The sequence below is a fragment of the Strix uralensis genome, chromosome 22, assembly GCF_047716275.1.
Source record: "Strix uralensis isolate ZFMK-TIS-50842 chromosome 22, bStrUra1, whole genome shotgun sequence".
Taxonomy (NCBI): domain Eukaryota; kingdom Metazoa; phylum Chordata; class Aves; order Strigiformes; family Strigidae; genus Strix; species Strix uralensis.
The window spans coordinates 5914124-5940809 of NC_133993.1; the positions used below are offsets into that span (position 1 = coordinate 5914124).

A 26686-nucleotide genomic window follows, 5' to 3' on the forward strand; every position below is an offset into this window, starting at 1 on the left:
CTGCCATCCATCCACCCACTGGCACTTCATTTTCCTGCTGCAGTGTCTCTGCCACACTCACCATCCTACTTCATTGCTCAGATAGCAATAAGCTGGGACAAGGCTTGTTGAGCCCTGAATAAACTGGCTGGGGACCCCCATCTCAGGGACCTCAGAAGAAACTGGTCTCTCTGTTCCCTGGCCAGCACTGGCATTGGCATCAGTACCCGAGCTGTGGGGCTGAGACCAGCCATTCAACTTTGAGTTGTCACTTCAGGGCCTTTGGGAGGACCTCACTCCTTCCTGTTTCCAACAGATTTGAGGAGGAGACAATTTAGGAAGGACTATCCAGATGGCCACACAACCACTGCCGGCAGCGGCAAATCCACAGCTCAGGAGGGCAGGGCAATCTGCCTCCCCAAATTTGCCATGCCCACTGTTGAGCCTGGTATTCTGCCCCCTTCAGACAGGCCGATCACTGCGTCTGGTCAGAGGAATTGCACGCTCCCTCTCTCTTTGGAGGCTGCTGCCTGCCCAGTCCTGTTCTTTTCTTGTCTGCTTGAACTGCCGATGTTAGGTGACCTTGAGGCAATTTCTGTGATACAAGTGTTGCATACAACCACTGTTTCCCATCCATTATGCAATGCTTCACCTCCCAAGAAGTGGTAGTAGCTCCTAGGGCCCAGACCAGACTGAAGAGTTTGTTTGTCCTTCTCTACCTGTATCAGCAGATCACAGGGCTTGAGCTGGTGTCCAGGAAAGCCCAGGCTTTCCCAGCTTCAGTTTCCCATTGAACATAACATCAGCAGATGACAGTCACCCGATTCCTCCATCTCTTGCAGAAGATATTTCATTATTTTGAAACCATTTCCAAACAACACAGTTGATGGGGAGGATGGAAACCTGCTCACAGCAAGCCCAGGAGTGAATTCGAAGTGCATCAACTGCTGCAGACTTGCTCACGTGCTGCACACAGCAGGATTCACAGTGAGCTGCCAGAGGCTTGCTACTCCTTGAGTGAAAAAGTCATACGTTGCCCTACTTTGAGAGGCCCCTAAACCAGTGCCCATTGCCAGGTGCTACTTTGGTGGTGCACCATCATCTGTAAGAACAGCTTTATTGAGCTTTGCTGCCTCCTTACCTGCAGTACAGTCGAGTGATAGGTCATCGGGAAAGGAGATTATCACTCCAGAATAACCAGACCATTTAGTATCCAGCCCACACGAACAAAATCTTTGTTTACAAAGAACAATTTACCCTGTGTGCAGATACGGGGCTTTTCATTCGTCTTAAAGTAGATTTAGACTGGGATGTGTTTCAATAGCTACTTCAACATCAGTGTTGAGTAGAGGCTAAAATAAAACAACACTAGTCCCTCCCTCTAATTCCTCAGACCCTCAGCAGCCTTCTCTTCAGCATTTCTTCGTAGCATTAATTTTTCAGCAATACCTGAGAAATCATCATTCTGGTATCTCAAAATAAAAGCACATGCATGAACGATGGCACCTCTCTCTTCATCTGGGATCATAGGCAGGGTACATGCTGTCCAGCCCTCGTACAGTGATCAGAGGATCATATCAATAAGTGCTTTCTCCTTGTTTCCTTCTGGAAATAATCAACATTTCTCTGCAAATGGAGCAGGTTTCTAAATTTCTAACCAGCTGGTGCTGTGTGCCCCTGAACAACACAGACTAACCAGTCCTGGTCTTTGCAAGATCCTCCTGTGGGGCACTGCCCCACCAGTGGGAACACCTTGGAGGGTTAAGCCCTCCTAGAAGAGGCTGCTGGAAAAGGGCTCTGCAGCTGTAGGCAGGACACCACTCATAGAGGGAGGCACCACTGGGTTGCATGGACAATAAATAAAAATCACCCAGGACCTGGAGGAATTGAAATACCCTGAGCTGTTCCCTTGGGAGAGCTCTTAAAGGGATGCTTAACCTATTTCTAAGCAGCCACAGGTTCGGGAGTGATTCCTAGGTGAACTTTTGCCTTTGTGAAGGTTTTAGAAATGTTTCTAGCCCTTAGGTGTGACTAAATTAAGGGAGAATCTTAACTGAACAGAATCTGGCTTTGTGGGCTGCTGAATTTTGTTCAGATCATGCAGCTCATACACATTATTTAATGGGGTAATTTTCAACACACCAACTGGAAAAAAAGCTCTCTTGTTCAAGAGGTCACATCACACTGGTGTGTAAAGTCTACAGAGACTTTCCAGGGCAGTAATACAGAAAAACTCTACATCCACGCTCATCCCATGTGACTCGCCCTTGTCTGGGGGATCTAATGCTTAGGCAGTTGAACCTCATTTTTAAAAAAAAGTGAAGTTCCTGCCCGTTCTGCAGAGCCCACCAATGATTGCAATGTTTGGTGGAGAGTCTGCAGTAACGGCAGTATCTCATACCAGGGACACAAATGCCCTGTCTGCAGAAAAGCTCAAAACTCAGGACGTGTTCAGTAGAGATTAAATAGTGGGTGATTTATGAGCAAAGTCATGGGATTCATTAAAGCTATCCAGCTCCCTAGTAAACTGCAATGCTCCTTATTTGAATTCTGTCATCTTTTTGTCTGTTCTCCATATTCAGTCAAGACCTGGCATTTCTCAAGCTCATATGTGCATATATATTGCATGCTTTGACTTGCAAAAATTTCCCTCTTGCTGCTCTTGATCTTCAGACAAACCCAAGAATTTGTGTTTTACCCTGTTCACAAAGGGCTGCAGTCAGCAAATTACAAGAATTAAAAGATATGAATATTTTACCAGATATAATACCCTCTCAAAGGTCAGGCAGCAGAACAGCGTTAGCAGCTGGAGACACTTGTTTGCGTCTAAGGACACCTCTGTCAAAGTTGGGGTGACATTCGTGATCTCTGAGCTTAAAATGAGCATCTACTACTTGGTGAAAACATCCCGAGCATTGCATCGGGCTGAGCTAGACAGTTCAAAATGTACCATAACAAAACAAACAGGGTCTGGCTCTCCTGGAGGGTTTGCATTCATCATTCGCCTCTGCTTGCAGTGATTTTGTGCAGCCCTTTACTTACCTGAAAAGCAAGTGTGCGACGATGCCTCTGCTGGGAAGGGGAAAGGGCAAAACTGGTGGGAGCTGGGAAGGGCTCATAGAGCACTAAATAAAGAGAAGGAGCCAGCATGAGAAATCCCGACTCCCAGTGCGCATTTCAATGTATCACCCCTGGGCCACTCAGCACTGTAAAACAGTGGGATGCCAGCCTGTACAATTGTCCATTTTAAGCAGAACATGGCCCAGAATCAGAAAATGCCAAATATGTCTAAAAATAGAACAATAAAAAACTCTCCAGGCACAGAAACATTTTCTCCAAGACAGCAGGTGGCAAACAAGATCTGAACTGTGACCTGGTTTTCTCCTGATGATTCATAGTTTTCCCAGTGCGTTATAAGCATTGCAGGGATCGATATGGGGCATTGACAAGATGTTAGAGGGCACGAGCAGCACAGACGTTTGCCTTGTAACATTATGCTGCGGTCACCTGAGTTGCTGTGGGAGGAAATATCATGGTTTAAAAGAGACACATCTCTGCCAGGTCCTTGGAGCCCTCAAGGAGTGTTGCTAGCCATGGCTCTCGAGGCGTTTGGGAAGAGTAGTTACTTAAATATGCTGAGACAAAGGGAGGAGATAACGGTGTGGTGGCCCCCCAGCACTCACATGGCAGAGCCCTGAAGGGAGCTGGCTCTTTGCACAGGTCTGCTTTAGCTCCAGGGCAGGAGGCAGCCAAAGGAAATCTGACTGTGTGAGCACACAGAACTTACTAACCTGCATGTCCCATCAGCACAGCGGTTGGTGTCACCTCCCTCCATCACTGGGGTCATCCCGACCAGCAGCATTCTCTGTGCAGTGCTCACAGTCACGTATTTCTGCATGGATCTCCAGGTGCGCTGGGGGCTCCAGGGATGAAAATAAAATCTCTTTCTAACCATTTTGTGAAAGGAAATGGCACAGTGGGGCACAGGATCGCTATAACATGCCTACATTTACGTGGAAGATCCCAGAGGAGAGGCAAGGAAGAGTTGCAACACAGGGAGCATCCAGCTCCATGGTACAAGACGCACCCTTGGAGACATGCGGGTCTACAGCCCAGAGCTTTCCTGCCCAGCTGGCCACAGGGCTGGTGGTGTCCTCAATATAGTGGGAAAATTGCTCTTCAGATTCATCTACTTTCAGCTGCTGAGTTTAGAGCTAGAAAATCCTCCTTCAGCAGCACATCCCAGAAATTTTCTCTCTGCATTTCAAATAAAAAGCTGCAACACTGACCTCAGGCAGGCACAGCAAGCACAGATGCTGCCCCACTTTGGAGCTCTTTGGAGGTCGTAGTACACTCCTTACACAAATGTCAATATTTTCCAGGGCTGAGACAGGAAAAAAACAGGTTTCTGTCCATCCAGTTGGGCTTCCAGGGCTCATTAAAGATGGCAACAGGTTTGTGTGACTGCAGAAGAAAGAGAAAGGGGTGACCACACCAGATTGTTTCCCAGGAAGCTGGTCCACTCCTGGCACTTCGCTTTCCTTTTTTTAATCATGAAACTGGAATGTGAAACACATGTGAGCAAAGCCTTTGGGTCAGCCCTCACCTTGCCCTGCACACACAGCAGAGGATGGACAAACCTCTCTCCAAGAAACTGCTTTCTTGCCAGGCAGCAGCCGAGCAGGGCATCACCCCAGCGAAGTTTTCAGTCCCCCCACTCCACAGGAGGAGCAGCTCACCGAGGTTTGTCTCTGGCTGGTAAAACCCAGCTCAGATGGGCAGCCTGTGGTGCACAGTGCACTCCAGTCCACAGTGGTCCAAGCAGTGCAGGTTCCAGTGTCCTGCAGAGAGGAAAGAAGAAATGTCCAGCAGCTTTTGCTCTCACTGACAGGAAACCTTTCTTAGCATTCATCCTAAAAACTCCTTTTCATTTGTTTTGTCAGTTCTAATCTGGCCAAATCCCACTACTTTCAAATACTACTAGGTCTAATTTCTTGTCAATGCCATGTGTCTTTCCAACCAATGGCCCAAATAGAAGATGAGTGTGCTGGCCATCTCCGTAGGAAGGATGAAGTTGAGAGGGTGGGCACAGTATCTTCCATACTGAGGCAATGTGGAGACATGAGTCTTCAAGGATACAAGGATGCACCACTGGTATTGCAGAAAGAGGATCTGCACAAGACCATTTACTCCCAGGGCTTCATCCCAAACCAATGGGAGCCACGGAGAGTCAACTCGAGACTGCTGATCCACGGCCCTGCTATGCCTCGCACTATCAGATGGGAACAAAGGGAGTCACTGGCCTGACAGACAGTGTCGGGACTCCTGAGAGACTTAAGGGATTAAGCAGAGAAAGAGAAAAGGGATTTCCCATGCGTTTGCCATAGGCACTCATGCTCCTTGTGTCGTGCACTGCACTCACACGCACATACACAAAAGCCTACCTTTATGTGCACATCTATCCGCTCACACTTGTACACACAGCGATGAAAGGGTCTCTCCCAGCCAAGCAGAGCTGTCTGGCTTTTATGGCTCTTGCCCTTGAGCATGCAAAACGTCTGGGTTTTGAGTTGATGCCGGGAAAATGCGTCTGTCACCTTCTGTGGGTAAAACTGGGAGCAGTGGAGCAGGGGTATGAAATGGCTACTTCCCTTTGACGTGATGGGAGCTAGAGAAATGTAGCCTCAGACACCAAGGAAGGACACTAGCATTGAAAGAAAGATGGGGAAGTGTGGGGTCTGTCACTCCTGCAGTTGCCAGCCTTGGAGATGTGGTTTCTGTTTTAAAAATTGTCCGTGTTCCCCGTCTATCCCAAATTCACCTTGTCATACTTCCTCTCCTAATGTATTTGCTTCCTCCCCATGAGGTCTTGTGATTTCTGTGTTACAGCTACAGTGCCAAGATATGCCCCTGGGATCTCAGATCTGGGTTTCAAGTAGGTTTTGTTTCATCTTCATGTCTCAGCCACTATATAGAGAAATTGTCAGTCCATGGGACCCAGGAGCTCAGAGCAGAGCTGCAGCACCTTAGCCACAGTGCCCTGACCCGTGTGTCTTCCCAGGACTTCTGGGGAGATGGGGCTGATGGGCCAAGAGGAATGAGATTTTTTTATATCTGTCTAAAAAGAATCAGCAGTGGGAAAATCACAAGTTCATTGACATGAGAACAAAAATGAAAATTAGGTGATGACTGGAGGGAAGATGCTCTTAGTAATCATCAACAGCGAAAATTAAGAGCAGACACTTAGGAATGACGGAGACCTTGCAAAAGAGGAAGAAAAATAAAAGGTGGGAAAGCTTGGAACAGGTCATCAAAAGCAGATGGATTCCTGTATGTGGGTAAGCAACTTCACCAGCTAGGTGCGTGACCATGTGCAACCAGGAGCAGCCTCCACCCTCCCCAGGGGCCTCTCTCACACAACAGATCACAACTCCAACCTCAAAACAGATGGACCAAAACTGACTGCACGTCCCCAGTCAGGCCTTCCAGGCAGGGAAGTCTGTCACGAGACAGCTCAGGAGTTTAAAGAAGGGATTTGACCAAGTCCATGGCTGAATGGGAGGATGGGCCCTCCCGGGAGTTTCCCAGAACTTGGTGAGAAGTCCCAGCTTTTACTCCCTCGATGCCACTGCTTCTTTCTGCAGGGTCTCTGAGGGATCAAACTGCTCATCCTGATCAAAAATTAAGCCAGGTTTTACACTAGTGAGCTACAGAAGAATTAACCTGCATGCATGACATGGTGTGGAGCTCACGGCCAGCACACCAGGCCAACCCTCCACCACCACTGCTGTGAGAAACTGCGGCTGCAGGCACATCCTTGCAAACTCAGACACTGAACATGAACTTCACTTCCACCACTGTGCAAACCCAGGCAGGAGAAAGCATCTCACAGTGTGCCACCCTCCCTGACACTGGCGTCTGTCTGCAAGAGTGGGTGTCTGGAGAAATGCAACGTGCTCTCCTGCCTGTTGACCCCATTACAGTTGTTCACAACTGTTGCTTGGAGCTGGCCAGTCTCCCCAGCAGTGCTGAGCTCCTGCCCATCAGATTGCACCTGGTGGGAGCTGAAGCACAAAGCAGCTCTGGGAAGCAGTCCTAGCGCACTGCCCATTGCGCTGTGTTGTCTCCCAACCATATCTGGTTGTCCCTCATCTGTGTGTCCCATCCCAGGGCATGGGAGATGGACTCAAAACACTGCATGCAGTGCTATGGTCCTGAGGTCTCTGGCAGCTGCCCCACTGCTCGGTGGGTGGGCAGAGAGGCACAGGAGGCTGAGAGACAGTTGAGCTGGGAGCTGTGACAGAAGACAGCACTGGGGCAGGGATTAGAGGCATGCGCTTCCCAGTCAGGGTGGGAGTCAGGTCTTCTTGTTCAGTGTCTTCAGCAGAAACATCTCTCCTGAGAAGGTACCCTGGGATTCCCTTTACATCCTAAAATCATTAGTGTGTAATTAATTCAGCCAGCTGGTGTTATCTCAGCATCCAGGCTGAGACTCCAGGCTGGATGAGCAGTTCAGGACTCACAGGGCTCGTAAAGCGGAGCATCTATGTCCTTGAAGGTTTCCGAAATGTAGAAGGACAACGCCCTGCAAAACCTAATCTAACTTGGAAACTGGCCCTGCTCTGAGCAGGAGGTTGGACTAAAGATCTCCTGAGGTCTCTTCCAACCTGAATTAACTAAGGACTACAAAATGATTGATTAGCTCACACACGATTTTCAGATGTGGGCAGGTGGATGAGGAAAAACACAACAAAACTGGGAGAAGTGGTTGATACCCCAGAAGGTTGAGCTGCCCTTTGAAGGGACCTCTGAAGGCTGCCTACAGGTAGAGAGAGGAGATCCTTCCCTTCAATTCAGCACTGGTGAGACCTCATCTCAAGTCCTGTGTCCAACTGTGGATTCACCAGTACAAGATAAATACGGACATACTAAGTCAAAGCTCTTTAATATTTGCCTCTGCTAGTATCTGGACTGTGAGGTTTCTGCACTGGAAGCAATTGAGTTCATCACATCCACTCCATTACAGAACCAGCTGCTCATTCACAGATTTGACCACATGTTCTGGAGGGACACTGCAGGATGGTCTGGATCCTAAGCAAGGCAGTAGGTGTAGGACTACCCTTGTTTGTGTGTAATAGCAGGTATGTCAGTGCTTCTTCAAGCAAATATATGTCTTCACCCTTCACTGACAATTTCTGGCCAAATAAGCAATTTGACCCACATATTTAATGCTGGACAATTGGCAGGTCCTTGGACCAGTAGGAAAAGTTCTCAAATCTGCCCTGCAGCACCTTCACCATGTACCAGCACATCTGCCCAATCACAGCCACAGCTAGAGCCTGATGTCCATCAGGGTGGAACCATGGTAGGTCAGTCTTGCCTGGGACCACCTGCACAGTGTGTCAAGACAGCCTGGGACACGTGGCATTGACATGCCTGACCCCAGAGCAGCCCCTCTGCAGTAAACGGTGATCCCTCTGCTGATGAACTTGGCATTGGACCGGACACTTCCCACCTTGGCCAGATTTCAGAAGCTCTCATGTCAGTGTCTCCTGACAGCTGAGACACCCCAGGGTCCTCAGCCTCCAGGTGTTGCTCTTCTGGACGTGGGTCCTTGCAGGTCCTTTGTCAGATCCACCAGCCCCATGGGGATGTCTCAGATACTTGGGAGAACACTGAAGGGCTCCAGATGCCTCCATGTAGAGAGCTGAGTCCCTGCCTCTGTGCCCACAAAGGACCAGAGTCTCTTCAGGTGTGAAAGCCCTTTTCACATCAGTGCTATTCAGTAGGAAGTCTCATTTTCTTAGGAAATCTCTGTTTTTCACTACTTTGTCTCCTTGTACTATTGGTTCACCTTGGTTCATCAAATTCCCCCTGGGGATGGTGGTGGGGGCAGGGCCATTAGTGCCAGCTGGTTTCCCAACCCTCACGCTGCCCTCTGTCCCTTGCAGGTCCCTTGCACTAGGTCAGCAGTACAGCTCCCTGGGGTCCCAGCCCATCCTCTGCGGCTCCATACCCGGCCTCGTCCCCAAGCAGCTCCGCTTCTGCCGCAACTACATTGAGATCATGCCCAGCGTGGCCGAGGGGGTGAAGCTGGGCATCCAGGAGTGCCAGCACCAGTTCCGGGGCCGCCGCTGGAACTGCACCACCATCGACGACAGCCTGGCCATCTTTGGGCCAGTCCTGGACAAAGGTAAACAGCGAAGCCGGGGAGTTGTGGGGGAATGGGTTTGCCAGAGTGGGTCACATCTCCACTTGGCTTTTGGACACGCCATGAATATCCTACTGGGAACACACTGGGAAAGAGTCTGATATCCTAGCTTTCAACCCTAATTTCTCCATTTCTTTTTTCCAATTTTGTTGGTGTGTTACATCGAAAGGGGTAATGAGGGAAGGGTCTGTTTCCCATCCCAGGAGCTCTCAGTAGGGCCACGTAGGATAAAGTACAGAAAGGGGAAGGTCTAGCCCCATGCATGCTCACGTGTTCTGGAATCATGGGTTCCATCCTCCCTGTCCAGGGCATGCAGCGCTTCCAAACAGGGTCCAGCAGACCCAGGGGAAAAGCCAAGGAGAGGGGTTGTGGTCAAGTTTCTTGGGGTCAAGGCAGGCCCTTTGAGTCGTGCACTGTCTAGCCCAGGAGGCCAGTGGGCAGAAGGTTCCCTGCCAGCGAGAAGCCATGGTTGAAATCCATGGTCCTGAACAGGCTCAGTTGGGATTTCAACATATCTTTTCACAGATGAGCCCAAAATGGTCAGTGCTGGGAACAAAAAGAGTGAAAATAAACATAATTTCCCTCTCTTCTCTCCAAACACACGTGCTTGCTCCTCTTCATCACCTCCTCCTGAAAGGCCACCTCTCTAGACCCACTGGCATGGATCAGGCACACTGGAAGCACGTTGTTGAGGCATGATAAAGTTGGGATTCCCAGTGAGATCACAGCCTGGGCATTACACTGAGAAAAGTGAGATGTTGGACCCCCAGAGAGCTGGGCACCTGTACCAGTAGCCTACAGCCAAATATGGCCTGAAAGGAGGGTGCTGGAGGACTTTGGTGGCAGATAACCTATCCCACATCTCAGATGTCCAGTTAGCAAACCAAGACCTTAGATTAAAAAGCATTCCCACGAAACTGAACCAAATGGTGCATAAAAAATTCCCTTTCTCTCCATCCCATCCCATGGATTTTGTTGACTCCACACACAAAGGATGTCCGCAGAGAACGTCTTGGACTCACAGCTTCATAAACGTAACCGAAACCATTTCCGAAGCTTAGCTTCACTGGTATCGACACGCACTGAGTCTCTGCAGTCCAGTGATGTCTGTTTATTAAAAGAAATTATTCTTTCCAGTGAAGCTTTGGAAATGGGAACCTTATGGTGCATCCAGCCTTTAAAAAATTGGAGAAATCAGGGTTCAAAGCTATTTCCCAATAGTCTCCTGGAGTGTGCGTGTCTCCTGGTGAATCTTTCTTACAAAGCTATGATATTCTGCATATAAACAGTTCAAATTTTTTTCAAGCTTCAACCTTCCAATAATAGTACAGTTTCCTGAAACATCGGTATATTTCAGTGAAAATGACTCATTTGGGTTAAAGTGCAACTCTCTGCAGAAATCAGGATTGTAAACTCATATTAGAGTGTTAATAGGGACCATGATATTCAATTCCCCCCTGTTTTGCCAGGATGTATTTTGGGGTAACTCTTGTATTTACTGTCAAATAACTTGTCATCAAGGCTTGCCACATTATAACCTGCTGCCTAATAAGAGCATGTCCTAAACTTCAGCACTTACAAGAGCAGAAAGTTTAATTTTCTTAAAAACGATCATAAAAATTTTAAACATGTTATGAAAGAACTGTTATAGCATTCAGGCACTGAAAATCTCTCACCACCATTTCTGTCAGCCTGAAAGCACTTAAAAATTGGATTTGAACCATCCTCCCCATAATGAGCAAACTGAACTTTGAATTTATGAAGAATATTTCAAGATTCTTTGGGCTGCAGGGACTAGAGCAAAACTTCATGTGTGGACATGCCTCAACATTTCCATGCACTCCAAGCTGACAAAGTAAAATATCACCCATAGCTCTGAAACTCTTCTGACAGATGGAGAAAAATTATTGAGCACATTTGTTATACAGCTTTCTCAATCAAACCGTGACGTACCAAGAGTCTCCTAGACAGTACTGCCAAGCAATTAGCTTGAAAAATGTATTTATTCTCGTGTCTCACTAACCTGTAAGTAGAACAGTTAAAAATAAACAGTATCATCTGCAAATAATGATACATCAAAGTCCAACCCATTTGATTGTGGTTATTATTTACATTTTTTAAATGTGCTAATGTCTTTTCACTGCTGTCTTGAAAATTAATGAGCAAAGACGGGATGGAGCTCATTTCAGCTACGCAGCAATGAGTGACAACACTAGAAAAGCCTCCGTGATTCCCAAAGTTTGCACCATGAGTAGCTGCAGAGAGAAACATAACCCTTCCAGTCACTGCTTGCTCAGCTGAATGAAGAGATAACGTTGGCAATAAACAGGCTTTTGTCCTGCCCTGACAGATCTCACCAGCTGTGATGAATCTGGGGACCAACACGACTTGTCACTGCCGAGGGGGCTGGGGACAGGGTCGCTGGGCACTTCCATTGCCTTAATGGTATCGCCTTCTCCCAGGCTGCTGTCCCATCTTCCTTTGATGCAGCAAAACCAGAAATCGAGAGTTTTGAGCCCATAAACTGGCACTGAGGTCTGCGATCATCACCAGCTGTGTTTTTCACATCTGGCTGAGCCCTGAGCATTTGTGGCAGCTATTGCTATGTTCCCTTCTTCTTGACTTCCAGGACACACAGAGGGCTGTAACCCCACAAACTAAGAATCATTAATTAATACCAGGACTCAAACGAAGATGACAATCACTACTGCAGTTTGCACTGTGCATTAGGCCAATACTAAGCCCAAAATAGCCAGTATTTAAGCTATGATAACTACCTGGGTGAAATCACCTCTAAGTATCAAAGAGCAATATTTAGGTTAATCTCATCTACTCCCTTAGGTAGATTGAAGCTATTTTGGAAAAAACTTCAAAGTGTAGTTCTCACTACAATAGCATGGAAAATCATTTCTAAGACAGCCTGAAAAGAAATTGAGGATAATTTCATTTTAAAGGAGCTGCAAAAATGTTAATCACAGTCACTTCCATTCAAGGAGGGCTTAGTCTGAAGAGCAATGTAGAGTGGGAAAACGGCAGAGCCGTTTGCGGTGGTTTGGCTGTGCAGACCCTCTCGTGGCACAGTTGAAGCTTTTCTTGGTTGCTCCTGAGCACATCATCCAGGCTTCGAGCGCCGGTGGCAGGGTGGCAGCACAGGGCATCCCTCCCTGAAATAACCCAGGGATCTCCTGCCCCCAGGTCTTCCCACAGCCTCTCATCACATCCCCATCTCACTTCTCCTCCCAGCTTCACCACAGGACTCTAATCTCTCCTCTCGCGGTCTCTTGCATGGCTGCAAATTCACAGCAAAGCAATAAACAGCAAATACAGCACAGTGAAAGCCCCGGGGGACTGAAGCGTTCCCATTTGGGAGCTGCTGAACACCAACCCTGGCTAAGGCCCTGCCTCGACCATCCCAGTTTTCTCCTGTGTCCCCTCAAAATTCAGACTCATGAGGTTTTTGCCATAAAATGTGTGGCAGCCATAGCTGGCGAGGTTTTGATTTCCTAGAGTCACTGATTATCTTCCTGCAAGTTTTCTTTTTTGCATGTCTTTTCTTCTAACCTGGGCTATGGAAAAAAAAAAAAAAAAAACAACAACCCCAAAATGTGGGGTAAGATCATGTTTTTACAAGCAAATTCCCCAAGATGATTTATACTGCAGGTGTGCAGTCTGGGACAAGGAGGGAAGAAAAACCTGCTTTCCCCCCTCTCTCTTCTCCCTCCCTTTTCGTTTTAAAATAAGATCAGTTTTTATTAAAAGACAATGTCTCTTCCAGCCAAGTCCTGCCCCAAAGCCAAGGTTGAGCCAACAGCCAGGTGACTTGCTGCTGCTCTGGGAGAGCAAGCAACTGCCATTCTCTGGGTTAGTAATAAAATCCATGATTTTAGTTAAAGCACAGCGCCCAGAAAGAGCTGATTGTGAGTACATGAGACAGGAAAGCCCCACAGGCATCTGGAGACTGACTCCTGGGATGGAGAAGAGGTCTCTGAGCCGCAGGCAGGACTGGATCTGCAGGAGTGAGTTTGGCAGGAGCCTTAGCAAGCTCATACGTTTCCCCATGTCTTGAGCGACGGTGGAACCGCTCTTCCCCTGCCTCCTCGCACCGCGGCTGCCCTTTGCTCGCTCTCCTTCTCCAGCAAGATGCCACCGGTTCTCCAGAGGGGTCCTCCTCAGCGCTGGCCGGCCAGGGCAGCGTCTCGCCGTGCGTGGCTGCGAGGAGCGTGACGGCGGTGGGGCCAGGTGCAGAAAAGGCAGCTGGGCCCGGGCTGCCTTTGGGGGTCCTTGTGTGTTTGGCTAAGCCCCTGACACGAGCTGTGAAAAGGCAGACCCGCACCAAGATAACCCATGGCTTTTCTCAGCCATGACACTTGCAGTCATTTGCATCTAAACAGGGGTGTGTGGGATCAGGGGCCGTCTTGATATAAACTCAGCAGCTTAAAGGGAGGGGGAGGGAAAGGAGAGAGGGAGAGAGAAAAATAAGCTTATACCGATGAGAAAGAGCTAAGCTTCCTCCCCTACTGTGAGGCAGGGCGAGCGATACCATCCCAGCGCTGCAGTCGTTTCAAATTGCTGCAGCATTCACACGCCCTTTAGCCATTCTGATCCGGTGGCGGGGGGCTGGGGAGCGCCATCAATAGGGATTTCCCAGCCGGGCTGGCGGGATTGGAGGGTGACGGCAGGACAGGGGAACATTGCCCCGTTGCTACGAGGTGCTCCTGGGGAATGCCAGTGCTCTGTGCCGTGGGTACGCTGGCCGGCGGAAACATTCTGCATTATGCTGGTAATACAGTGTGACACCGCGGGAACAATGGCAAATTGAGTGTCCCAGCAGGTAACGGGCCTGGCTGGGAGACAGTCGCAGTGGTGCACTGTCAAGACGGCTCTAATCCTCCCTCGCCAGCCCCTCCCCTGGTTCTGGGAACGCTGCTCCCACATTTCATCTCTGGGAAATTCTCCCGGCTCCTCGCCCAGACCCAGGGGAGAATTTCAAGGCGAGGCATTTGTGTTTGCAGCTCGCTCCCCCCCACGCCAGCATCGTGCGGAGAGCTCGCCGGGCAGACGCAAGGGCGTGGTGGGTGCTGGGGGGCAGCTGTGAGAGGGGTGCAGCCCCCCGGGGCGACTTGCATAGCACCTCTGCCCGGCGACAGCAGCACCAGCCCCGGCTCAGCTCCCATCCCGGCATCCGCACTCCGTACAGGGACTTGCAGACTTACAAAACATGCAGCGACTCTCCATCCTGTGCCCATCACTTTTTCACCCACCCCCAGGATGGAAAGCAAAGGCACGTCAGCAAGGAGAGCGGCTCGTGTCCTCCCCCTCTGCCCCCGAGCTGTCCTGGTCTGAGGCCAGAAGGGCTCGCTAGCTCCTCTAATCTGATCTGCTTTAGATCACAGGCCACCCAAAGAGCCTTTGTCAGGCTGAAACACTCCGGTTGGAGCAATGATCTTCAACCGGTGGCCCGTAGACCCCAGTGGTCCCAGTATAAGCGGTTGGTGAAAGATATCTAAGGAAAACCTCGGTAGGTAGAGGCTGGATCTCTGCTGGCATATCAGAGGTAGGAAGGGCAAGGAGGGAAGAGTTTGAATTAAAAGAAAGTGAAAACCACAGCGCGGTCCCACCAGCAAAGACAGGATTGAGCAGCCCTGGTTTACGATCACATTTGGCATCTAGATCCGAGTTAACCACGCTGCAGCAGAGGAGAGATGAGCGTTTCCGCAGCTGGCACATACACACGAGCTGCCTCTTTCGATTGCCAGTACGGGGTGAAATTGGCTCAGTTTGAGATGCTGATTTTTGGAAGCTAGACCCCACCTCCACAGAGAAGCCTGCAGGCCAAGGAGCAAGACCTGGTGCAGCGAAGACTCCCCAGGGCACAAGGCAAGAGCGGGTGAGGGCTGCATGGGGCAGCTGAGAAGATGGTCCATGGCTCCTGCTCTGGAAGGAGGGGATGGTCTCCAAGGTCATCGCTGGTCTGAGCCAGCAGAAAATTCTGGCTCCGTCCCACATCCACTAACTGTCCTGATCATTTGGTCAAGCTACACCCACAAGTCATCTGGAAACACCTCTGCAGTGCGCCCAGGGGCACCATCCACCAGCAACGGTACCCCAGACACCACGGGCCCTGACCCCTGCCTTCAGCACCTCCCTGGTCTCCTGCGCTTTGGGCATCAGGTTGGGTTGACTCCAACATCTACTGTGAATTGAGAGACTTAAAGTCTCCATCTTCGTAAGATGGCACGTAGGGTTAAAGCACCCCAGTGTTATTCACCCGGGTGCTGTACTTACGCAGACTGTGGCATGCCAGAGAGGCTCTGAACCAAAAGATGACCCCAAGGAGAAAGCTGAGACAGATATTATTTTGACTGTGCTTGGGAAAGCCTGTGTTTAGTACAGCCTTATTGAGGTCAACGGTCAAACTGATTTCAAAATGAGTAGAAATACTACAACACCATCTGCTTTATAAAAAAATAATAAAAACAAAACAACAAAAAACAAAACACACACCCGGGGGAAAAAAAAAAAAAAAAAAACCAACAAAACAAACAAAAAAAACCCAAGAAGAAAGCTTTAAAAATATCTTGAGCAGAGCTCTGTAGCTGAAGAGTCAAGTCACTACTGCAAGAACCCAGACTTCAAGTCCAAAGTTTCTGTCAGTCTGCTGAGCAGGGAAATACACGGGGGACTTGCCAGTCTGTGTCCTAGTGCAGGAGATACCTCACAGCTGTTCTGAGCTGTGGTAGGACTTGCTCACCTTCAGTCCCAGTCAGTCCTCAGCTGGATGGAGCATTTGTTTCTGTTCACCTTTCTGGAGAGAGGAATCAAACCCAGGAATAGATGCAGAGATGGGCAGCCAGGCTGGTGAGTGCAATGACAACATTTTATGGAACGACTTAACAAATTGGACTCTTTGAGCACAGTAAAATGGAAATTTTGCTCTCTGCAAGCACCATGAAGTAAATACAAGGGCCATTAAAAGATACTTGGAGATGAAAGTCAATGGGAACACAGGAACAAAGGATATAAATTGGCCAGGCTTTAATCTGGACTAAGAATTCAAAGTTAGCCATTGTCCTGCTTTCAGACCAGCGGCAGAGCCATCACTCAGAGCACCAGCAAAAGACCAGCTCAGTTCAGAGCACATCACAGCTTCTTCAACAGCCTCCTGAAGAGTTAACATACCAAGATATATGATGCAGGAAATACCCTTTCAATTCGACAGTGTATTATTGTCCACTTACGGACAGAGTGCAAGACACAACATTAAACTCACAGACCTCACAGTAGGCCGCACTTCAATGAGTGGGTTCAGTTTTGGGCCCCTCACCCCAAAAGGCCATTGAATGACTCGAGCGTGTCCAGAGAAGGGCAACGGAGCTGGTGCAGGGTCTGGAGCACAGGTCTGATGGGGAGCGGCTGAGGGAACGGGGGGGTTTAGTCTGGAGAAGAGGAGGCTGAGGGGAGACCTCATGGCCCTCTCCAACTCCCTGAAAGGAGGGTGCAGAGAGGGGGGATGAGTCTCTTGAGCCAAGGAACCAGCGGCAGGACAAGAGGGAATGGCCTCAAGTTGTGCCAGGGAAGGTTTAGACTAGATTTTAGGAAGTATTTCTTTCCAGAAGGGGTTGTTGGGCGTTGGAATGGGCTGCCCAGGGAGGTGGTGGAGTCCCCATCCCTGGAGGGGTTGAAGAGTCGGGTTGACCCAGCGCTGAGGGATCTGGTGTAGTTGGGAACTGTCAGTGCTGGGTTAACGGTTGGACTAGATGATCTTCAAGGTCCTTTCCAACCGAGATGATTCTGTGATTCTGAAAATGCCACCACATTAAGTGGACAAGGTCGTCTCCTTTTGCATCCTCTAAAGCTAGGTCAAGGTCTTCTAGGTTTTCTTACAGTACTGTTATTTGGTGCTTCTAATATCTCTGAAGTTTCCTCTGGTAGTAGCCGGCCAAGAAAATCTGTCTTGATGGTCCACACCAGCTGCTGCTTCAGGCGTGCTGCTCAGAACAGCCGCCCATGCTGCCACACTGGGCTTTGGTCAGTTCTATCCAGAACAACACCCCCTAATAAGATGGTCTTTGTGTTTACGGCAACCACCACTGAGCAAGGAAGGGCAGAGGGTACCGCAGCGTGCAGGGCTGCTAGAGAGGTTTTGGGTCATGATGAAGAACAGCAGCTCCCTGGCTTCAGACACCTGAGGTGAGTTTGGAGGCTCCAGGCACAGAGCAGGCAGTTCTGGTCTGGTTTCCCACCCATCCTGCTTGGCCTTGTTGTCCTTCTCAGACCCAGCTGACTATAACATCCAGCCAATGTAAACATCTTTATGGCTTCTGGTGGCTTCCCTGGACCCATGTGCATTTTGGCTGCTGCTGTCCAAAGTCCAGGTCAGGGCCCCACAGAATGACCAGGGAAGGGGGTGAGCTTGAAAGTCACCCTGCCATGGCCACAGGTGGAAGAGGTGATGGACAGAGATGCTCCAGTTCACCAAACCCATTGCACCTTCATCTTCACATGGATTTTCTGTTTTGTCCCCACCTCCTGCCTTGGTATCGTTGTTCTACTGAAACATTTTCTCTTAGCACAGAGGATCCACACACGCTCCTGTTCCCAGCTCCCAGTCCACCTAGGCATCCCGGGCAATTTATTTCACCCTTTCTTCGTCATTCAGTGCTTTCAGGACTTTCTCCAGCTTTGCTCCTTTGGGCCTGCCAAAATTCATTCACTACAGCTGTGTACCTGGAGCATGCCAATAGTCACAGTCAAAGAAGAGGCTTGAGTCTCATCTGTTTTGATTTCCTCCAGGATTGTTCAGTAATTAATGAGCAACTTCAAGGTTATCTTCACACCTCCAGCTGCTTTCATTCCATTGCTGTATAGTCCCATGCTGTTTAGTCTAGATACATTTAACAGTAATTACTAGCTCTTAGGTTTTGATCTGCCCTTGTTTGTCCTGTATTATCTGAAGCCTTTCCCCATTTCAGCATGTATATGAGCTGCTTCATCTCCCCTTGGACTAACTCCCGGTATGGAGTTCTTCTCTGGGTTTCCAGACCAGGAATTACTCCAGTAACTCACTTCTGAGGCCTCTCGAGCTCTTATGACATTTTGTGCACCCACTGGCACGATGCTGGATCAAATCCTGCACCCACTGTACTTGGGGGAAATGCTGCACTTGTGATGCACAGAGCTAGAGTCACACTTCTCTCCCGCCTACTCCCACCTGCATGTTTCAAAGGGTGATGCCAGCAGCACCTGATTCAGAAAATGTTTGTTAAAAGATCAGTAAAATAACTTTTTGCTTTTTAATGAGATTTAGATGATGCTGAAGGAGGTTGGGAAGGAAAACAAAAGCGTTATGTTGACTGATAATCCCACGAACTCTGTTTATTCCCAGCCACGCGAGAGTCTGCCTTTGTCCATGCCATCGCCTCCGCAGGAGTGGCCTTTGCTGTAACCCGCTCCTGTGCCGAGGGCACGTCCACGATCTGCGGCTGTGACTCCCACCACAAAGGACCTCCAGGAGATGGCTGGAAATGGGGGGGGTGCAGCGAGGATGCCGATTTTGGCGTGCTGGTGTCCCGGGAATTTGCAGATGCCCGAGAGAACCGGCCGGATGCCCGCTCGGCCATGAACAGACACAACAACGAGGCTGGCAGGACGGTGAGTTCTCAGCGGGTCCAGAGCTGGTCGCCTGCATGGATGGCCCAACCTGGCTCCCCCTGATGTAACGGCACCACAGTAATGCCTGGGGAGGAGCATTCTAGGATTATTTTCCAGGGCACAGCATTTCCCCTCTGTCCAAACAGATGGGTGGGGGTTAAGAAGAGCTAAAACATGCCTAGCTTCCAGTGAAAACATCTCCTGAGGCAGCACATAGAAAGGCAACTCAACCGCCCAAGACCCCAGGTCAACAGTGAAGAGGACTTTCCTCCCAAGCTACTCCTTCCTGCATGCTCCCCGTTGTAACATTGTCCCACCCAAGTGATTTGTTGGACTAGATGATGACTGTCAGACCCTTCCAACTGAAATATTCTATTCTATTCTTGCTGTCAGCTGGTACCTGGGCCACTGCCTGCTCTAGGTCATTTGCAAACCCAGCACACTTTAACCGTGTTACTGCAAGACCTTTCAAGCAGCGTTTGAAGCAAACACTAGACATCGCTTTTCCATACCACAGCAGGCAGAGGTGGAAGGGTAGAAGCTTGAATCTCTAACTCGTGTTAACGATTGACAGCTTCCTGTAAGAAAAAAACCAACCAAGGTCTAGTAATTTTAACAAAAATCAGTGATTATTTTGCTCCACACAGAGGAGGTTTCTGGGGAAGACAGAGCATCGTGTCCTTAGATTCACAATTTAGTTTACTTTCTAGTGCAAACTGTCAGACTCGGGGCATAAAATAAAGGGTTGTTAGCAAAGCTAGGACAAGGGGATCAGTCTACACCCATGTGTGCCAGAGGCATCCTCCAACCCTCAACTTCCCTGGGCTCTGATTGTCCACACACACATGGCAGGGAGGACCCCACTGAAAGGATCGGACCTTGGGATTGGATTGGATTGGATTGGATTGGATTGGATTGGATTGGATTGGATTGGATTGGATTGGATTGGATTGGACTGATGATTAGAGCAGCTGCCCATCACAGTCATGCTCTTCTAGTGCAGCAACTCTGTCTAGAGACGTTTCTGCCACACACCAAAGCTCCCATGCATTTACAACTAGCCTACGCTTCCCAGACCAAGCTCAGATCAGACATTTAAACCCAGGTAGCCAAGGCAGGTGATCGAAAGCAAACGCTGGGCATCATAAACTGCTGCTGACCGCCTTGTTTTCTCTCCCCTGGACAGACCATCCTGGATCACATGCACCTGAAGTGCAAGTGCCACGGTCTCTCGGGAAGCTGCGAGGTCAAGACCTGCTGGTGGGCCCAGCCTGATTTCCGGGCAATTGGTGACTACCTGAAGGATAAATATGACAGCGCCTCTGAGATGGTGGTTGAAAAGCACCGAGAATCTCGGGGATGGGTAGAAACTCTCAGGGCCAAGTATGCTCTTTTCAAGCCGCCAACAGAGCGGGATCTGGTCTACTATGAGAACTCCCCCAATTTCTGTGAGCCCAACCCAGAGACAGGCTCCTTTGGGACAAGGGACAGAACATGCAACGTCACCTCCCATGGGATCGATGGCTGCGACCTGCTGTGCTGTGGTCGTGGCCACAACACCAGGACTGAGAAACGGAAGGAGAAGTGTCACTGCATCTTCCACTGGTGCTGCTACGTGAGCTGCCAGGAGTGCATACGCGTCTACGACGTCCACACCTGCAAGTAAATGTAGGTAGGTCTCCAATGGATGGGAGGTTGCTGCGGAGCAGGGCCGAGGGGTCCATCAACCCTGTGATCAGCCCCCACACAGTGGCCTCACACTCCAGAGGATGGCATAAAAACATCCTAATGCCCTTGGTCAGGGCAGACACCCTCACACAGCCAGCCCCAGCACAGCAAAGGAGGCTCTCACATCTCACACAAGCAGTCCAAGGGCAGACCTGGTGCTGTGGACACATCAGATCACTGATCTGCTGACGTCCCCGGGGCTGTTTGGCTGACAGACTTCCTGGGGAGAAGCAGGGGCAGCAGAGGTCCAAGCACGGCACAGCCACGCCAGTCAGTGTGCTGCTAACACAGCTCCGGCCTCCTCTGGAGGTCTGGCCCCTGTAGATGCCAATACAGGGGTTTCAGGTGGAAATGAATTTTACACAGCGAAAGCTGAGCACATACAGGCTCCCCTGCCTGCTGGCATGGCCATCCTGGTCTCCGCAGATGTGGTGAGGAGGAGGAAAGGAGCCAACTCCCCACATCACCCAGGCTCCTTCCTTCCTGCTCCGAGATGATGTTGGAAAACAAACCTGTCTGAGGACGTGAAGGGAGCCTTACAGCTGGTCTCTCTGTCACCTCCCCTTTTCCCTCTCTACTCCCCACAGCCCCAGGTCATCTCCTCTAATCCCCCTGACGAGGACAGCAGGCAATCAGAGCTCAGAGCTGATGCTCTGGCATTTGGCCCAGGGCGCACATGGTGAGGCTGCCCCCTCTTACACGGGGACACATCCCTCCTCCAGCAGCCTCCTCACCCTGCAGCTGCCCAAGGGAGATTTTTGAGGATCTGGGCTGATCCACCCAGTCGATGCACCTCTTTACTAAGTGTTCCCTAATATCACTTTCTATCCCAGAACGAGCTCAGAGCATCTCTCTGGGGACGGGGTACCCGCCAGGCGAGCTGCTACACCAGCCCTGAGCATCAGTAATGGACAGGGAGACAGGAGCCACAGCAAGAAGAAATTCCTGTCCAAGCGTTCTCATCAGCCTTCCACCATCAGACAGACTTGTTCAAACCACTCCATCCAGCAAAAGAGAGGCAAGGGCAGATGGGGAAGGGAGACCTTTATCCGACAGCTCAATGCCAGGCAGACCCTTTCCTTCCCGCAGGATCTCTTGAGTTATCAGCAATTCGTTCCTGAGGGGTCCACATCAAGCACAGAGGCTCCGTACCATCAGCAGGGGTTTGGGCCCCACGTGTGACCACACCCACCCCATGACCCACCTCAGTGCAGAAGACTCAGCGTTCGTCCCTCCACCTGCTCCCCTGGCCACATCCCCATCCTTGACCACATGCCCCCTCATTTTGGGCTTTCATGGCATATTGACCCTTGAAATTAAGAAAATAAAAATTATCTCCGTCCTGGTGGGCTCCTCCACAGATGATGAGGACTAATAACCATGTTCCAACACCACTTCTCATGCATCAGTGATTTAACATAGAAATATGTCTAAACCATTAAAGCAGTGTCTTCTACTCCACTCACTTCCTTGTCCATGGGAAAGAGCAGTACACGGTACTGCAAAGAGCAATAAAATGGGTGAAAGACCCCTCATACGGAGAGCAGAGCACGGCTCTGTCACTCAAACCTGTGGCTGGAGAGAATCAGAGCAAAATTCTCGGTCCCTCCTCTGCAGAGCACAATGAAGAGTTCCTGGGTTCACGCAGGCTGAGAAGCATTAGCTTTCTAAAATTAAAGATCACAGGAGAGCTCTAAGAAACCTCCCAGATTCAGAAATAAGCCGTCTTCTGATATGCATTCTATTTAAAAGTATATATTAAATTCTGTGTCTGGAAAGACTCCAAGTACCTGACTTTAAACAAAATCCCTTTTTTGTTTGTTTGTTTTTTTAATCAAGAAAAGGTATTTAATATTAAATAGAACATTTATTGCCTTGTAATTATTTTACTGTAGCCAGGTATTCTAGCACTGAATGGAAGATCTTTTTCCATCAATCTGCTTTATCCAAAGTTTTGTATAAAGTTGTAGAGGTCGATTTTTTTTTATTTTATATTCAGAAAATTTCTCTTTTTATAAGCATTATTTATTATACAATGTATATACTTGAGTTAACTAAGATTATATATTATATAAATATATATATTTGGAGAAAAATATATTTCAACTTGCATTTTTTTGTGGTACGTCATTAAAGAGAAGGTAAAAAACCAAAAATATGCACTTGCAGCTTGTGTGGTTTGCCTCTGAAGGTCCTTTAAATCCTGCTGAATGACATCTACGGAGTGGTGGTTCGTCATCCCGCTACTTATGCACAGTGACAGCCATTCGAAGGCAAGACCATGATGGCAAAATGTAGCAAATAGAGGAGATTTTACAGCTGAATGCTAAGATTTTTATTTACAGAATGCTATCTCACAGTGTGCATACAACATGAGATTACTGGATTAAAACTGGCTTTAGGCTTCATACTCTGCCCCCATCAATGTACTTGCAGGCCGTCACGGGATCACTTCTGGATGGTTTGGACAGACTGAGAGCCAAATTTTCTCATATAAAACCATCTCCTGTCCATGAATAATTTTGTGAGCATTTCTGCAGCATCTCCCATACATTAATGACTCCATTAAGTGCACCCCATTTTCCACAGCGCTGGCCTCAAATACACCTACCTGAAGGGCAACAAAAAATAAAAGCAGTCTATATTCCTACACTGATCTCCAATTTACACACAAAACAATTACACCTGCCCTCTTGCAGAACGCTGCCTCAAACATCGTGCTGCTCGTGCACAGGCGATGCCCAGCTGTTTGGCTGCCGAGGTCGCAGGCAGCGTGTTCCTGCCCGCACCGTCTCCTCCCCCACGGCAGCCGTGACGCCTTCGAAGCCACACGAGCACCAACGATGTGCTGCTCACAACCCAGACAGCCGAGAAGTCCGGCCTCAGAATCACAGAATCATCTCAGTTGGAAAAGACCTTGAAGATCATCCAGTCCAACCGTTAACCCAGCACTGACAGATCCCAACTCCACCAGATCCCTCAGCGCTGGGTCAACCCGACTCTTCAACCCCTCCAGGGATGGGGACTCCCCCCCTGCCCTGGGCAGCCCATTCCAACGCCCAACAACCCCTTCTGCAAAGAAATCCTTCCTAAGAGCCAGTCTGACCCTGCCCTGGCGCAGCTTGAGGCCATTCCCTCTTGGCCTGTCACTTGTTCCTTGGCTCAAGAGACTCATCCCCCCTCTCTGCACCCTCCTTTCAGGGAGTTGGAGAGGGCCAGGAGGTCTCCCCTCAGCCTCCTCTTCTCCAGCCTAAACCCCCCCAGTTCCCTCAGCCGCTCCCCATCAGACCTGTGCTCCAGACCCTGCACCAGCTCCGTTGCCCTTCTCTGGACACGCTCGAGTCATTCAATGGCCTTTTTGGAGTGAGGGGCCCAAAACTGAACCCACTCATCGAGGTGCAGCCTCACCAGTGCCGAGTACAGGGGCAAGATCCCTTCCCTGTCCCTGCTGGCCACACTGTTTCCGATACAAAACCCCCCGTGGAGGGGTTTGAGCTTACCAGCTATCCATGTGTCTGCCCATCAGCCCAAGGCTCTCTCCACCACACTCCATCCCCTCAAAACCCATCCTAACACTTTGAAATGTATTTGTCTTCGGTTAACAGCTCAATTTTAGAGGCAGTTACATTTCTTGAAGGTTCAGGAAAAAGCAGCAACAGGGTAAGGAAGGGGATGAACAATTTGGCCCTGACTGTTTAAAGCAATATAGTTCTCACTATAAAACACTCTTGCCCAGGCAGGGAGTTGTAGAGAAAATGTGATGGGAAGGTGCTGCCAGGAGTCTTCTGCCACCTGCAGGAAACATCTTGGATGGAGATGTCAGAACAGGTTGGAAAGTTTGTCCTGGTTTTCCATCATGGCTTCAAGTGTGATACACCTAACTTACACACACGTGTCCATCTGGGGGGCTTCCTCAGCACCACAAGGTACAGAAAACTCTAGAGTGGGTTGGACCAGAGGTTTCTCAGCCAGCTCCTTTAAGACCACCTGTGGCCGAGCTGGGATGTACTCGATCCATCCGTGTTCAGGTCCAAACTGAGCATCCCTCTGGCTATGCCTGGGAAGAGCTTTGCAATCCTCACGCCATACACCAGCACTCCGAACGTACACCTCTGACTAGCACCAAAGACACAGATGGCTCCCAGATCATCACAAGTAGTTGTGCTTTTTATTGAATCCATTGAATGTGCAATTAAACCAAATATTTATTCATCAATATAGTTCTGGACAAGGACACAATCAGGTTTACATCATTTACTCTGAAATATAAGTTAATGTGTGCTGCTGTCACTAGGACTAGCAGAGGAAAGAAAGGAACAAGTAAATTCACAAGATCATACACAAAATGAGAAGGAATAATAAGCACTGGGACTCACAATGTCATCACAATACAACAGCACTGCCAAAGGAAAAGAAACCAGAGTGGAGTGACTCAAATACTCCGACTGCTGTAAATATGCACTAAGGACTACAGTACCTTCACCTTTGGGCCTGAAAGAATGTGAAGCACCCTCTTTCCCTGCAAACACCACTTTGGGTACAAGCTGCTAGCCCTTAGCAGCGTGTCTGGTCAAGTTTAGGAAGCTACACTGACTAAGATCTCATAAATGGCTTTGATTTCATGCCCCACCAAACTGAGGTATGTTCCATGAACCTTACTGAACACGTGGAGCCAAAGAACCAGAGGGGAGTAGCCTCACGCAGTCGTCGTCGACAGCATCTCACTGACACGAGGTGACTGTTGGGGAAGGACCGCAGAGCAAAGTTTGATACATTCCTTTATTTCAGTGCAAAAACATGGCAATACATCTCTCGTGCATCTGCAGAGCTTGGCTTCCCCTCTATCTCTGAGGAGGAATTTTAACCTTTGGTAACACGGCAAGAAAAATGGGATATAATGAGGCTGGCTAATCCCAAAGCAGCCATCTACACTGCACTCATTAAGAGCTTTCAGGCTGGAATCAGCATCTCCAAAGCTCTTCCTGAATTAACAACAAGCTTTGATGCCTTAAATACTGGATTTGGAAGTTTCCTCTACTCTCATCAACATACTTCCCTGCCTTCTTCCAGTCCCTAATGCCACTAGCCAGTCTCTCTCATCAGACATAAGAGAAGCAGGTATCAGCATCTAGGCAGTTCTGGAGCTGAATTATTGTGGGCACTGTCTTTACGTCATCAGCCTGGCTCAACGTTCAATGAGGCACAGGATGACATCACGAGAAAGTGTTCATCAGATCAGGATAAGACAGGGTAGTACTCTAATATGCCTTCACCACAGACTGTCAGGTTTTATTAGAAGACATGATATCTTTCCTAGTGTAGCAACTGGATACTGGACACAAGTGAGCGTTAGCTTCAAAACTTACAGGACGTTTCCCCCATGCTAAAATCAAACGAGAATGCAGCCTCGCCTGCACAGAGACAGAAGCACAGTGTTCTAAAAGACACTTCCACATGACATCAGTATATTAAAGACGAAGAATAAAGATACTGTATTGCACTAAACATGCAGATTCCACATTGGGTTCTTGGAAACAGGGGAGCATTTCACTTTGTCCAGTGTGTTGAACACAGAAGAGTAAAGATCCCAGTGTATATTCTCCAGGTTGGTCACTTTTCCAGCTGTTGATCTTGCACTTGGTCCACCTTCAGTCTAGGGAAGGAACTCTTGCAAAAGAAGCCAAATCCATCAAGAAAGCATGCACATGTATAAAAGCATCAAGCACACACTGGAACCCACTCACATGTAGCCAGGATAGATACTGTTGTGAGTTTCCCCAGCAGAGGTACTGCCCTACATGTATTAGAAAGTCATTTTCTAGGAGATGCCACTGTCAAGACTGGGCTCAACTACTCTCTGTGATACCTACAGGGGAAAGAGTAGGACATCCTTTTCTCAGACAGGAGAAATACAAGAAATCAAAGTTCCAGATTTTACATAAGCAGCTGGACTTTAGCAGAATCTCTTCTGATTTACTTTAACTAAAGAAAGCTAAACTGTGGTCCAATAGCTCATTTAAATTTTGAAGTCACACGTAAATTAGAAAAGCAAAGAATTCAGGCATGCAGGTTCTCAAAAAGTCTTCAGGCCCTCCCACCTCCCAAAACAGCTGGCAC

General features: G+C 49.0%; 2 protein-coding genes across 5 annotated transcripts in view; one reads left to right on the forward strand and one right to left on the reverse strand.

Annotated features, from left to right (window-relative positions):
• The window catches only part of WNT3 (Wnt family member 3), a 52333-nt gene extending 29652 nt beyond the window's left edge, over nt 1-22681 (forward strand). Inside the window, exons 2-5 of one of the 2 annotated variants that reach the window (XM_074892273.1) lie at nt 8931-9172; nt 18576-18841; nt 20028-20513; nt 21403-22681. In XM_074892273.1, coding sequence (XP_074748374.1) covers nt 8931-9172; nt 18576-18841; nt 20028-20507 — 988 coding nt within the window. In that variant the 3' untranslated portion in view covers nt 20508-20513; nt 21403-22681. Of the gene's footprint in view, nt 1-8930; nt 9173-18575; nt 18842-20027 lie in introns of both variants that reach the window. The other variant, XM_074892272.1, reaches the window with a different exon arrangement.
• Nucleotides 22682-24715: 2034 nt separating this feature from the next.
• Nucleotides 24716-26686, reverse strand: part of NSF (N-ethylmaleimide sensitive factor, vesicle fusing ATPase) — an 82128-nt gene continuing 80157 nt past the window's right edge. For 2 of the 3 annotated variants that reach the window (XM_074891712.1, XM_074891710.1), the window contains exon 21: nt 24716-26236. In XM_074891712.1, coding sequence (XP_074747813.1) covers nt 26218-26236 — 19 coding nt within the window. In that variant the 3' untranslated portion in view covers nt 24716-26217. Of the gene's footprint in view, nt 26436-26686 lie in introns of all 3 variants that reach the window. The other variant, XM_074891711.1, reaches the window with a different exon arrangement.